The sequence below is a fragment of the Gracilinanus agilis genome, chromosome 4 (genome assembly GCF_016433145.1).
Source record: "Gracilinanus agilis isolate LMUSP501 chromosome 4, AgileGrace, whole genome shotgun sequence".
In the NCBI taxonomy this organism is placed as follows: Eukaryota; Metazoa; Chordata; class Mammalia; order Didelphimorphia; family Didelphidae; genus Gracilinanus; species Gracilinanus agilis.
This window is the reverse complement of record NC_058133.1, coordinates 299842442-299857395: the sequence shown is the minus strand read 5'-3', so window position 1 is coordinate 299857395 and position 14954 is coordinate 299842442. Positions and strand designations below refer to the sequence as shown.

Sequence of the window (14954 nt, the reverse complement as noted above, 5' to 3'; positions counted from 1 at the left end):
TTCAAATCCAGCTTCTGCCACTTCTTACCTTGTGCAAGTTACTTCTCCTGTCACTTTACAAGCCTATAAAATGAGAGGGTCAGTTAAATGGTCTCTGCGTCCCCCCTTTATCTCTAAGCATATGGACTTACAGGGTTCATTTGTCTCTGCAGTGCCCAAGGTGCAGTGAAAAGCACAAGGGCTCTGGAGGGCCTGGGTATAAATTTCACCACTGATGATCAATGATCTTGGACAAATCAATTTACTTGCATAAACCTGTTTTATTTGTAAATTGTATTCTTAGGAGCCTCTAAAACCCCTAAATCTACTACCCTGTAATATTCTTTTGTTCTGCCCAAGTGTTGATGCCCAGTAGATCCATAAATAATGTTTGGTCATCAATTGACCATTGATGTTTCATAGCCTATGAATACATACCCGATCCATCTCACCAGCATGGATTACTGGCTATGAGGGAGGCTGGGGAGAATTCATGGCTAGAGAAGGAAAATCAGTGACCATGACCACTACTCCTACAGAAAAATACCAAATTTGCTTTACTCAGTTATCTTAACAGTGCTTTGTTGTCATCTTCTGGAAAGGTGTTGTTTCTTCACTCATGAAACATTTGTCAAGTGCCAATAAGAAAAAGTTGCATCCAGTGAATTGTCAATTATTCATTATAACGAGAAATGACAAGGGGCCAAAAGGGAAGGAAATAGTTCCCTGGAGAAAGGAAGATCTGAGTCTCAGAGAAGGAAAAAATAGGTCACATTGCAGTTCTATCATTGTAAGTAACTTGAATCCTCCGAGTTTCCTCTTTCTCAAACAAGTGAGAATGACATATTTGATTCCCTATCTCACAGGGTTGGGAGAAAAGTGGGTGAAAACACTGGACCTAGAGTCATGAAGACCTGAGTTCAAATTCACTCAGACAGTAATGATTCTAAAAAGTCACTTGTTTGCCTTAGTTTCCACATTAGCACCTACCTCACAGGGTTGTTGTGAGGACAAAAGTGAGGTATTTGTAAAGTGTTCTTCAAATCTTAAATTATTTGTAAAATGCCTTTCAAATATATACTTGGAAGGGAGCTTAGAAATCATCTGATACAATCATTTCATTTTGTAGATGAGAAGTATGAAAAAATACAAAGACAAAAGAAGATAAAGCACGCTTCCTTCCTCTTAGTAAGGGCTGGGGGACAAGAAATACACAATGCAGTAGATACTGTGACTTGTCCAATAAAGAGTACATACTATTAAGTAGTGAAGTTGGGACCCAAAAGTTAAATTTTCTACCTCCAAGTTCAGTGCTCTTAAATGTAAGATATTCTATTATTTAACTTAAATACTTACACTTCAACATATAAAGCATAAGAATTCAATTAGCAGCATAAGAAAATTACAAAAATCGGAGGTCAAGTATTCATTAAAAAAAAAAACTCACAGTAGGATTCCTTTCTTTAAAGGGTAAACTCTCCTAGTGAACTTATATTTTCTAGCAATACTCTTATTGACCAAGTCCTAGAATAAATGACTGCCTTAAGTACTCATGCCCAAATAAACAGTGTAAAACATTAAGTGAAACTAATATCATTTTTTCCCTCTGGTACTTTGTACTTTCTTCTTTCGTTGTTCTTTTTAATCTACATTTAAAAACATTTTTAAATTTGTAAGAAAAATAAATTGGGCAGAGCTTACCTACCAATAATATTCTAGCACTTTGGTGAACATAGTGATGCCAAGACTGTGCTTATTGGGATAATTTTGGCTGTGGGAAAGGAGTCATATGGAGCACCAATGGGGGGGAGTCAGTCCTTAGAGGATCCCTGACGGAGTTGGAGTTGAAAGCAGCAGAAGTAAAGAAGAAAGGAAGGTTCAAAATTAGAAGAAGTTGATGGAATCGCTGATAACAGGTTTCATAGCAAGTAACAGCTCTAAGAGTAAAGAGTTTACTTCTAAACTTATTCCTCGCATTTCAGGAGGTAGATTTAAAGAAAGCCATACTACTTATGTCTCCTGCTTCTGTGGATGTAAAATACTGAAAACAAAGTAATAGATGGAGCTTTAAAAAAATAACCTGTGTTCTTTCATTTAAAAAGGTAGGATAAGAAGTTGCAGTGATGATCTTTCCTACTCAATTGCTTTGCCCAAGGCTTTTCCTGGATAGGATCTTACCCAGTGCATTAAAAAAATAGGGGAAGAAGGGAACTGAAGAATAGTTTGGGGACCTGTCAAGAAGCTGCCACTTTCACTCCTTAAAATTCAAAGCCCCCTTCCCCATTTAAGAAATGGTTAGCAATCTGGCTATCCTCTATTACCTCATTTGCTTTTATTTACCTGTATCTGTACTGTAAAGGCCAAGTAAACAAGAAATCTTGTCTGCAAATAATGTATCTATTGCCTGCACAGTCAGAACCAGGTTAAGTCAGTCAAATTTTTCATGACTTTTAAAAAGACTCCATTTGAAATGGTAATGTTGCTAAAGCTTTTTGTTTGTTTGTTTTTAAACAGAACTACTTGCTCTTAACTGGGAACCAGTTTTTTTCATAATGATAAAGGATAGTGACAAACTAATCCTCTTGGTTAAAATATTCACTTTAAAAAATATGCAGTTTAAATGACTTTTTGAAGATTAATTTTTAAACTATTTTTCAAAGAAAAAAGGTAAAGTTAAGTTAAACCAGGTTTGACAAGTGAATGAGAACTATTTTATTTCAGGTAATTTTCTGATATTTCACGTAAGAGTAAGAGTAAACAGTGTTGTAGAGGTTCATGTGGAATAGGCAAGCAACCACCACCCACCAAAAAAGAGGAAACAATGAAATTTTAAAAGCTTCTGCTTTCACCGGGCAATCATTACTAGTGAAATTGAACAGTAACACTGATGGGTAAGCTTTATCTTCTTATTTCCTCAACTGTAAAAATGAAGATGTCTCTTCCAGCTCCAGATCTATGCTCCTCTATGTAAAGCTGTTTTTAATTTATATTATTCTCATGAAAAATGAGTTCTCTTGGCTTGAAATTCTGCATTACTTTGTATCATGAAGAAACTCTAGAACTCCCACCATCTTTTAAAGTCTCCATTTAGATCAACAATGTTGAATAGTGTGTCACAGTTAATACAGTATTTCTGTGCACCTCATTAAGCCATTACATATTAAAATTCAGATTTATAATAAAGATGAATTGGGGGCAATTATTCACTGAAAGGAGTCACAATGATTCCTTTAAAGAGAAAGCTACTGTTGTGATTCAAAATTATTTAATTTACACAAATCTGATTTACACACAACTTTTCAGGAATACAAGTATTATGTAAAAGTGGAGTTTATCTGTACACTCTGGTAATATACAACTCTGATATTCATTCAGAGAAATGCTGCTTTTTAAAATGTCAGCTGGGTATGAAAGAAGGGAAAAAAACTACTCCTGATTTTCCTCCTCCTCCTCAATCAACAGGTAATGGCTGATCAGCTCTATGTTATCTGTTATAAGTATGTTTTAAATGTAATTAAAACCTAGAAAAGCATCCTTTTACTGTTTTGAAATCAAACACACAAGATAGGTGAGAAAATTTTATCAGATTAAGAATCAAAATATCCCTTAAAATATTTACATTTTACAGTAAAAAGGATAGCAAAACACAAGATCATGTACAAGCTTAAGTATTCAAGTTTCTGAAGAGCCAAAAGGGAAAATAATGGTCTACTACAAAGCTGTAGTTTATGGCATTAAAAATGTCTTATTAAACAAGTGCAGTTTAAAGCAATAAATGTACTGCTTGGGCTTCCAAAGGCTTGTCAAAAAATGCTCAAGCTAAATTATTAGTATCTGATTAATAAAATTCTATTTGGATTTTTAAACTCTTCTACAATCTTCCTTTAAAAACAGTGCAATTTTAAAACAAACTTACAGTGAACTTTGCCCTAAAGAATTAATCATCTTGAAGGACATTTATAATGAGGCAGTATATTCCATATTTAACCAAATTTACCAATTAAGGAAGAAAACTAAAATTTCTAAGCCTTTATTGCATATTAATAAAAGAAATCTTTGAATATACAGCAATGTAAAACTTTTGAAAAATATTAAACTCCTACATCTAGGAATAGTTGGGATGATGTAAAGGATGACAAGCGTTGGTACGTAGAGCTTTGTACCGGAACACGGACATTTCAGCAAAACAGCAACACTGAATTTTAAAAAGATGGCACAATCCTAGCAGGCATTCTTACAAAATTTTAGGATGAAACATATAACAGTTATTTAAATGCAATTTTGAAACAGCCTGCATTTTCTACCTTTTGTTTTTAGCTCTGTCAGTGTGGTCCCTATCTTTGTGGTGTCTGTCCCTGTCCTTTTCACTATGCCTACTTTTCTCCCGTTCTTTGTCCTTTTCATGGTCTTCATTTTTAGGTTTATCTGGTTTCTTTTCTACATTCCTATTATCTCTATTTGATTTTCCATCTGATCCTCGATCACTGTGTGATAAACGTGGTCTTTCTTGGTCTTTGTGCCCTTCTTCCCTACTTTTCCTGTCTCTTTCTTTTTCTTGATTTCTGTCTCTACGTCTGTGCCTTTCAGATTCCTGCTCCCATTCTTTTTCATGTCTCTCTCTCTTTAGGTGGTGTGAGTCACTGTAAAATCTCTGCCGGTCACCTTTTCCCCTGCTAAACGATCTATCCAACTGCTGTTGATCTTGTCTGCCCCAGGGGTCACTATGACGTCTCTCTGGCCTCCGACTATCTTTAGCAGGGTAAAAGTTTTGTGGACCTGAAAATCTTGATGCTTGTGCATGAGGGCCCATGAAATGCTGAGGTTGACCTGGTAAATGAACAACAGGGGGCCAAGGCATCATAGGATTCTGAGCAAAACCAAAACCTGGAGGAGGAAGTAATGGAGGTGGTAAATGTGGTGGATATCCAAACATGCTTTGTGGGGGGAAGGCAGGGGGCCCCGGAAATGGAAAGCCAGGGGAACTAGATTTAGGATGCTGGAAGTTGTGCTGCTGTAGCCTAACAGGTGAAAAGTTTCCACCTGATCCAGGACTCGTGCTTTTTGAAGTGAAGTTGGTGGTTTTAGAATTAAATTCAGGTTGAGATGTGTTTCCTGCTTCAAAATGAGATGATGTCGTTGCTGCTAGTCCCCTTCGAAATGTGTGTACAGTTTCAATATTTTGCATCGAGGACTCATCCTGTAAATGTTTTGTCTCCTCTACCTGAGAGGTGTGTGCATTTTCTATTGAAGTTGCTATTTGTTGATCTTCACACTTGGAATCATTTTGCTGAAAATGTGGGTCTTTTTCTACAGAAGTCTGTTTATCCTCTAGTTCTGGGATCTGGGTTAATAGCATTCCAGTGTGTTCTTTATCCTGGGACTGGCTTGGTATATTTTTCTTTTCTTCATTTCGGCCATTATCCCCCTCTTTGCTGTCCAAATTCATCTGATTTCGTCCTGCTGCCTGCCGTGGATCCCTCTTAAGATTAATGAACTGTGGGGACCTTGACGTATTGGCAGTCATGTTTTCAGGACTTGTGCCAATGTTATCTCCATTTCCTTTCCCTCCATTAGATGTGGTAGGAGAACTAGTATTTAAAGTCTTGTTTTCTTGTGAAATATTTTCTTGATCTAGTCGTTTTGATACACGCTCTTTACCCTCTTCAGTTTCTTCATTTTGTGACTGAATAGACAAATTTGTTAAAAATGCTTCGGTAGAAACATCTGGTGGTTTTCCTTTCAGAGTAAGACCTGGCAACGTTCCTGGTAACTGCAAGGAAGGTCCCACCACTGGTAGATCTTCTACCACTTCTGAATTTTCTGCAGATTTGGGTTGGTCATTCACTTTTATCTTCATATCATCTGCTTCACTAACAGCCATGTCCAAACCATCTATTTTTTCTTCTTTTAAGCTCATCTGTTCATTTATTAAAGGTATTTCTTCAGTAGCACTCTGTTCCACCACTAGCTTAGTCTGTTCATGTACCTGACCAGTGGTACCTAAGAGGCTTTGAAGTATGTCATCTACCGGCAGTGGTTTATTTGCTAAGTCAAGAGTGGAAGGTTGATTTTCCCAGCCAATCAACACACCGGGAAGAAACCTTAGTGGTTTGGGAGGCTCTTGTTTGAGTAATTCTACTATAGGTTCCATTACAGTTGGAATATCTTCCTGAGAAGCTTGCTGAGGCTTGTTTCTCTGTTTATGCAATACAGTTGTAAAAGAATTAAAAAAATCATTTTCTTCTTCTGGCTCTTCCTCATTAGAAACCTCTATTTTAAGTTTTTTATCAGGGGGCAAGGTCATCGGGATATTTTCTGGAGTCTCATCTACGTGACTAGTGCTACTACTAGCAGTAAATTGCCTCTTCATTTTCTGACGGATAATCAAGCCCAACAACAGATTAGGTCTATGGAGTTCAAGCCCTGTAAAAAATGAAAACACAAATTAATGTAAACATTTTATAACTATTTCGTTTCAGATAAAAAAATAAACATATTTACCTTTTTTGTCTTTGCAATTTAATCTTTTACGAAAGGTGTCTAAGTTGGCTTTAGGTACAGTTTTACAGAAGGAAAAAGTAATACAAAAAAGAGGAGACTGGCCAAAGGATAACTTAATTTTAATCATAACTAATTTTCAATCTGTATACCTACCAGGTCCATCAAAAGGCACAAGAGGGTGTGGAATTTTATCAGAGGCACCCAAAGGAATAAGGTACATATCTTTAACCTGCTTCATGTTATTAGCAGCTACACCATAGCGCTTTCTGCTACTGAAATATGCAAACAGTAAAGTATATGAAATTTGATCTTCTTCTGTCACTGGTGTAAAACGGACCACACAAATTTCCTGGTAAAAAAATAACAAAATGTTTAGTCTAAATAAAAACTGTTCTTAAAACAATTCCATTTCATAAAAATTTTGTACATCTGATTTACCCTTTAAACACATACATTTTAATTAAAACATATTCTTCCTTTCATTATTCCTGTGGAGATGTAATGTTTAAGAATTATATTTAATGGGGGCAATTAGGTGGCTCAGTGGATTAAGAACCAGGCCTAGAGACAGGAGGTCCAAATTCAAAACTGGCTGTAGACACTTCCTAGCTGTGTTGATTCTGGGCAAGTCACTTAATCCCCATTGCCTAGCCCTTCACACTCTTCTGCCTTGGAACCAATGCCACAAAGTTGATTCTAAAAAAAATAATTATATTAATACCCAATTTATCAAGCATGGTCAAAGAATTAGATGTTAAACAAAAGTAAATTTTCTAGGTAATTCAAAGTTATGTACCTCATACACTTAAAAAGCTTTAAAACATTTTAACTATCTTGGACAGAGACTGCTATATTTAATACTTTCCTAACTTTTTACATGGGATAGTGGAGGGAATTCTGGCTTCAGAATCAGAAAAACATTGGGCAAAGTCACTTCATCTCTCTGGGTCTCAGTTTCCTCATCTGTAAAAGGTGAGTTAGTTTTGATAGCTTGTTGAGGCCTTTCCAGCTCTGAATCTATGATGTGAGTCCTACCTTTGCCACATGTGAGCTTCTATGTAGGTAGAGGGAGCTGCCTTACCAGTCCCCAAATACCTACTAAATCTCCCTTCAACCCACCAGAGACTCAAAGTCATCACCATAAATCACCGATTCAGTGATAGAAGGTACTTTTTAGAGATCATCATCCAGTTCCAGAATCAAAGAAATAAAAGGGACATTGAGTCCTCTGTTCCAATACAACACTCACTTTACAGATGAGGAATTGAGGGCCAGAGAGAGCAAGTGAGGTGCTGAAGGGCACAGAAGTACTAAACATTAGACTTCATTGCCTGGTCTCAAGTCACAGACAGATTTCCTCTATTTAACCAAAGAATTATACATTGGAAGAGACCATATCCATCATCTAGGTCGACCATCTTATATATATGGCAAACCCAGCTAGAGATAATGGCATTCCTATCTAGCTAGGGACAGAGCCCAAAACTAGAACCCAGCTCTGCTTCTCATCAATATTTTGAAACTAACTTATGCTTGCTTGTACCTTAAGCCCACAATTTTATGTCTTCAGAAACAATGGTATTTTAGGCATTGTAGCCATTTTTGGAAGACTATGAAAGCTCAAAAATACAAGTGTTGCTTGAAGATGTTTTGATAGTATGTAAAAAATAAAAAGAATCCATACTCGCTCTATTTCTCCTAGTCAAACTCTGGGCCCAGCTCATTACCCATTTGCAGTATTTGCCCATCTTTACAGATGCACAGTTCCTTCATTCAACTAAATATCATAATCTAGATAGTAGTTATTCTTCATCCATGTGGATTTTCCTGGGTATACAGGGAGACTACACTCCTTTGAATAATTATGAATCTCAATTAACAGGCTCTGACATTTTGTGATAAGCATATCACATACTATCAGGAATGTCTGGAAGACCTCAATATCTATAAGTAAATGCTCTTCTATTTATAGCAAGAGTTCTTAAACTTTTTTTGTATTTCAGGGACCTCTCTGACAGTCTAGTCTCTGTGACCTCCACAGAATAGAATTGGGGTTTTTTTTTACATCATAATTGAGGGATACTAAATTTCACTGAGGTTAATAAAAATAAAGGTGTATTTTTACCCTTCCAATTCAGAGATCCCCTAAGATCTCTCTGATTTTGGATTCTATGCTGAAAATTCTCCATGACATTGGTGAACACACATTTGGGAAACATACAATTCCCATTTTTATGTCCTTGCAATCTAAGAGTCAAAGTTATTGCTGACTTGTTTTTCAAGGAACCACAGATGATTTTTTGACATATTCATGGGAAATAAATAACCTGGAAGAATAAGAGTCTTTAAGGAACCATTTTGATTTATTAAATTCAATGGTTTTTCTTAATATCCTCTTGCCTTGTTTTCTTTAGTTCTATTTATCTTTCCTAATGTAGCACCTGGTGGAGTGTGATATTAAGAATGTAAGGTGTTTATCACTTAACGAAATGAAGAATTTACCAATGGTGTCGTGATAGATTTCTCCTAGATTTGTCTGCAAATACCCTAAGAATAATTTGTTTTCAATGAGTATCTTGCCAGATTCAATAAATCTGTTTTTCCTTTTACAGCTTAATCACTGTTTTATGAAGCATTTTGCTCATAATTTTCCATTGCCCCTTTCTGTTAAGACTCTACAAGCAAATAAATATTTTAAATTTGAGGTGTATTGGCTGCCTTATCCTTTCACCTGGCAAGGAGACAGTATGTTTGCTGGTTGAGGTGGTTTTTAGCTGCTTTTAGTCCCCTCATTGTGAAAACTGACAGTTCACTTCCAACTTTTTAATGTTAACAGTTCTTTTAAACAAGTCAACTGAGCTTCATACCTTCTCACAGTTGTTCTTTCTTTTAATTTGGTTTTGATTCTCTTTCTTTATGTATATGTGGAAGTATGTCTATATATGTATGTGTGTATATTTGTGTGTAACAGAGAGAAGACAGTAACATGCTATTTGAGGCTCAAAATGTCTAAGCTTTTCTTATTCTTGTCTTGAAATTATAGATAGCTGTAAGGTATCTGTACAGTTGTCATTCCTTTCATTTTTCCTAGAACCATGTTTCCCAAAATATATTCTTTCCTATTCATTATTCACAGAATATTAAAAAAATATTTTGACTAAATCTAGAAGGTATTAACCAGTTCTTCACAGAATTTTTTTGCTTCCTAACTCTGTCATATATCTCAGTACAATATGTTAGCATATGAGCAACAATAACTTCATAGCAGCCTTTGCAAATGTTTTTCATTCTAAGGTAACCAACCAAGTGTCTAATGAAATGTCTTTTGATAAAACAACAAAGCTAGTCTCAGAACTCTTTATTTCCTTCTGTTTTCTCTCATTTACAATAAAAATGTCAAGATTTATGTTATTTTACTATCCCAGTAGTATGTAAACTCATTGGATACATGCCATCATTAGAATACAAACAGCTAAGTTAATGTTTAAAGACAACACGATCTTATAAATCTATTTTGTTAATGGTTTCATGTTTTATAACGTAGAAAAAGCAAAATAACTTTTACAATATCATTACTCTTCAATCATTAATTTAATCATTAATCATCATCTTACTATTTCTTTGATTTTCCAGAAAGCCTCCTGTGCTTTGCTGATAGACACAATTCTTTTGAACCAGAAACTATGTATGGCTTATTTGTTTACAAGTCCCTAATTAGCAGTCTAGCTGATGTCATTCTTTAATAAGAATTCTATGTGCCATATATCTATATGCCATTTATCAAATACCTTTATCTGTATATTGAACAATGTTAGATATTCTTTATACAGTTAACATTTTGAAAATATAGGAAGTAGCTAAGTGGCTCAGTGGATTGAGAAACAGACCTAGAAATGAGCATCTGGTTCAAATCTGACCTCGGACACTTCCTGGACATGGGCTAGGCCCTGGCAAAATCACTTAAGAGCCCCAGCCAAATCACTTAATTCCTTTGCCTAGCCCTTATCGCTTTTCTTCCTTTTAACCAAGTCAGATTCTAAGATGGAAAAGGAGGGAGGGAGGGAAGAAGAGAGAGAGAAGAGAGGGAGAGAATATATTGGCAATGGTTTTGTTTGTTTTAGAGCAGAGTAGCAGATTTTACTCCAATGGATCTGTGACCTCATAGGTAGGGTTTATCTCCTCTAACAATGCAGAGTGTAATCCATCCATTCCCACCTGCATCTGAGACTCTCACTCGTATTCTACTGTAAGTTCACATGCTGAGAGGCTTCCTTGAATTCTCTTGACATTGAAATCAGAGTACCAATGGAATACATGACCTATTCATCAAGTTATCCCTCAGTCTCACTATGTGACCAGTCCATTTTCCTGAAATAGATCATGTAGCAGAAAAAGCACGGGGTTACCACTAAGTATAGCTTGAGATATGGGTTAGACTAGATGGTCACTATAAGGTCCCTTCTAATTCTGTTTCTGTAAGCTTGCTGTGTCAACTCACACAAGCCAGGAAAAACATTTTAACAAATAAAAAAAGATCATAAACTTATGATTTTATTACTTAGAGAGAAACAGAATATTATATTGAGCACATATAAGATACAATGGTAGGAAGGACTGGTTGCTTACTATTCTTATTCTATACTGTACAGTCACAAGAATAGTACAAGTTTAAGATGAAAGCTAGCCTGGTTCCGCACCCCAATTTAAGTCCTGAAATATACTAAGTTTGATGGTATCTTAACACTGGCATTCTTCACTCAGCTGTTCATCAGAATAGAATAGTTTGGCCCTAAAAAAGATGCAATTGCTAGTATCCATCTTTCTGCTGCACAAATGTATAGTTTATTTTTTTGTTAGTGTCTCTCCCATAGGGAACTTAAATACATAATCACATATGTGTGAGGTACAATTTCAAAGTTTATTTCCATAGTTTACAATTTTAAAATGTACCTTACCTTAGTTCCTGAGGCTTTTATTTTCTCAACATAATCCCATACAGTCTGAGGTGATATCCTGCCACCTACTTGAATACTATCTGGTAGATCCTGTTGGAAAGGAACCAGATAATAGTAATGAGCAAATCTTCTTCCAATGAGGCTAATAAGTGGTTACATGTACAATAAATTATATATTAATTTTTGTGGTTAGTGTACTGATAAATCTAGTTAATGAATTAGTTTTTCTGAAGACTAAGTAATACCTATGAAGTATATACTTAGGTTGAAAGTGGAGTAACATAAAGCAACTTCATGGAAATAATATCTCAAGGAACAGAAAAAAAGAAGTAAATCTATTCAAAATCAAAGGAATCCCACATTTTTTCCCCTGGGATTAATGCATAGAATCTTTATAAAAATATTAGTACATTTAACCTTATTTATACATTTAATATCTTAATCTTTATTTCCCTTCACTCATAGAAAGTCTAAAGTCATACATTCTTCACACTGTGTAACATTCCTTCCTAATCATTTCCTTGATCTAAGCTCAAGTCTTCCCATAGCCTATTATATGTAAGTAAATATATATATATATATATATATATATATATATATATATATATGTATATATACCTATATATATATAGATATAGATAGATAGATAGATATAGTGGTTACCTCCTTCTCCTTCATGTATTAAGCTAACAAGAAGAAACTATGGAAATGAAGGCAATAATAAATATTAAGCTAACTGCCATAGCAACTGTGTTTTGTTCACATTGTATATTGTGTGAATACCCTTAGACTGCATTACCCTCAACTCCAAGGTCTCTCCTTGCTGAGTAGAGTAAACATAGCCCACACCAGCAAGCACAAACTCAAGTATACTCTAGATCAGTGATTCCCAAAGTGGGTGCCACCTCCCCCTGGTGGGTGCTGCAGTGATCCGGTGAGCAGTGATGGCCACAGGTGCATTTGGGGGTGGTGAATAACTGTAAGGGGATGGTGACAGTATGTGACAGGGGGCGCTAAGTAATATTTTTTTTTGGAAAGGGGGCGGTAGCCCAAAAAAGTTTGGGAACCACTGGTCTAGATTTATGCATAACTATGCTGATTAACTGAATTTTTTAAAAATATGGGCAAACTGTAGATTTGAGGAATTAAGTAATAATGCAATCTCATAAAACTTCAAAATAAAGATGAAAATGAAATCTGACAAACCCCACTTTCAATTTGGCATCTTTTAAATGGCACCACACGTTCATTCTGTGAACCTATTGAATGTAGTCACTTTCTCTCTCATGTATGCTTACTCCCTTTTTATTATTTGAAAAGGAGAGCTTCCAACTCTTCTCTCATTTTGGTCAATTCTACCAAATCTTGATTTTAAGTCCTTCCACAATTTTAAATACACCTTAAAATTTTTATGTATATCTTTTTAACTAGAATTCTTTTCATGTCCCACTTTGCTCCTGCTCATTATCCTATAAATCTGTGAAAGGCAGCCCTGAACTCTACAGATATATAAAAATACATCTAATACCAATAGCATTTGAGGAACAAAGAAAATTGTGGCTTTTTGGCACATAATTTTTATTTAAATTGGAAGTAAGAATTTTTTTTTTGGTTGGTTTGTTTTTAGAACCCTTACCTTCCGTCTTGGAGTCAATGCTGTGTATTGGTTCCAAGGCAGAAGAGTGGTAAGGGTAGGCAATGGGGGTCAAGTGACTTGCCCAGGGGCACCCAGGTGGGAAGTGTCTGAGGCCAGATTTGAACCTAGGACCTCCTGTCTCTAGGCCTAGCTCTCAATCCACTGAGTCACCCAGCTGCCCCCTAGGAGCAAGAATTTTTAAGTTGAGAGATATGATGCAGATTCTTTTTTTTTTTTTTCCTAATTCTGTGCTACAGAAAAGCACCTTACAGCAAAACTTCAACATCTTCCAAAACAAAATCTAAATGCCTTTAAAACGTTTGTGCTCAACCCCCCCCCCCCCATTGCCTACCCTTACCACTCACTCTTCTGCCTTGGAACCAATACACAGTATTGACTTCAAAACACAATGTAAGGGTTTAAAAAAAAAACTTTTGTGGTACCATTCTTTTAAGATTTGGGGAATTCTTTCTACTTCCCAAGGCCAAAGCTCTCAACTTTTATCTCACCTTTTCCCTACACAGGCATTGTCTTCTTCCTACATCTAAACTAAAGTCTTCCCATGGCCTTAAAAAAAAAAAAAGTGTTCCTTTGCCTTGCTAATAACTTTTTCAACTATTGTTTTATATCTTCACCTCCCTTTATACTACCAAACCTTTATCAAAGTTACATATACTTGATCCATTTCACTTCCCCACAACCTCTTGAAATCTGGCTTCTGTTTTGACTACCTTATTTCCCAGGTTTGATTATCATCTCTGGCCAAATGACTAATAAATTTATTTATCTTGACTCAATCTCACCAACATTTCACAATCTGTGGGTATCCTCTTTCTAATCATTCCATAATGTTGTTAAAATAAATATATAAGTCTGACCATGTTATTCTATCAATTAAATTTCTCTGGTGGCTCTATTGTTTATAGGATAAAATAAAAATTCTTGATACCCTAGGCAGTGATGGGCAAACTATTCCCCACAGGCCAGATCCAGGCCATAGTTTGCCTATCGCTGCCTTAAGCAATTCCCTAATCACTACAACTAGATGTGGGGGCAGAGTGATTAGGGAATTGCTTAAGGCAGTGATGGAAAAACTACAGCCTGGATCTGGCCTGCGGGGAATAGTATGCCCATCACTGGTCCAGGACCATGATGGCAAACCTATAGCACAGGTACCATGATGGCACACAGAGGAAATAGGAAAATGTACTTCACAATTATATATATGACATTTCACTATTAAAATACTGTAATTCTTCATTTATAAGTAATATTAGGACAGTCTAATTTCAGTTTTGTACTATAATGAATTTTTTTAATCAACTTTGCTTCGCTTAAAAAAATGGACTCTGAATAATAATATAACCAGAAATTTAGAATACCTCTGTTAAATATTCAGGTGATCCAGACACAGGATAAGCTTTGATAACAAACTTTGCTACAGAAGGCATATTGATAAAACCTTTCCAAATGAAGTTCAATCGAGCTAGGAATGTAGATTCAACTTCAACAGCACCAGGCATTTCAGGACTAGGAAAAAACAAAACAAAACATCAAAGAACAGGATTTAGATATTATAATATTAAACAGTTTCTATTTGCTTATCTGAAACTATCATTTGAACACAGCAATAAATTTTCATTTTACTAATTCATACTGATAACACTTCAGTTACTTTCCTTTTTGCCCATTACGAATAATATGAATACAGCAAGCAGCTTTTTTTTTTTGTGACTTATCATTTCTAGACCATCACATTTAGTCATTTTTAACATTTGTGGCTCAGTTCACTCATATACCCAACTACCTTACCAAAGAGTATTTTCTCCCAATCATATTTATAATCTTTGAGTCTATAACTATCAAATACATAATTAGTTGAA

At 35.6% G+C, this 14954-nt stretch overlaps 1 protein-coding gene across 1 annotated transcript in view; it reads right to left on the bottom strand.

Annotated features, from left to right (window-relative positions):
* Positions 1-3544: 3544 nt before the first annotated feature.
* PHF3 (PHD finger protein 3) overlaps positions 3545-14954 on the bottom strand; it is an 80185-nt gene continuing 68775 nt past the window's right edge. Inside the window, exons 12-15 of the mRNA XM_044675974.1 lie at positions 14454-14601; positions 11436-11525; positions 6634-6829; positions 3545-6402 (exon numbers count right to left, since the gene is read on the bottom strand). Coding sequence (XP_044531909.1) covers positions 4280-6402; positions 6634-6829; positions 11436-11525; positions 14454-14601 — 2557 coding nt within the window. The 3' untranslated portion in view covers positions 3545-4279. The remainder of the gene's footprint in view (positions 6403-6633; positions 6830-11435; positions 11526-14453; positions 14602-14954) is intronic.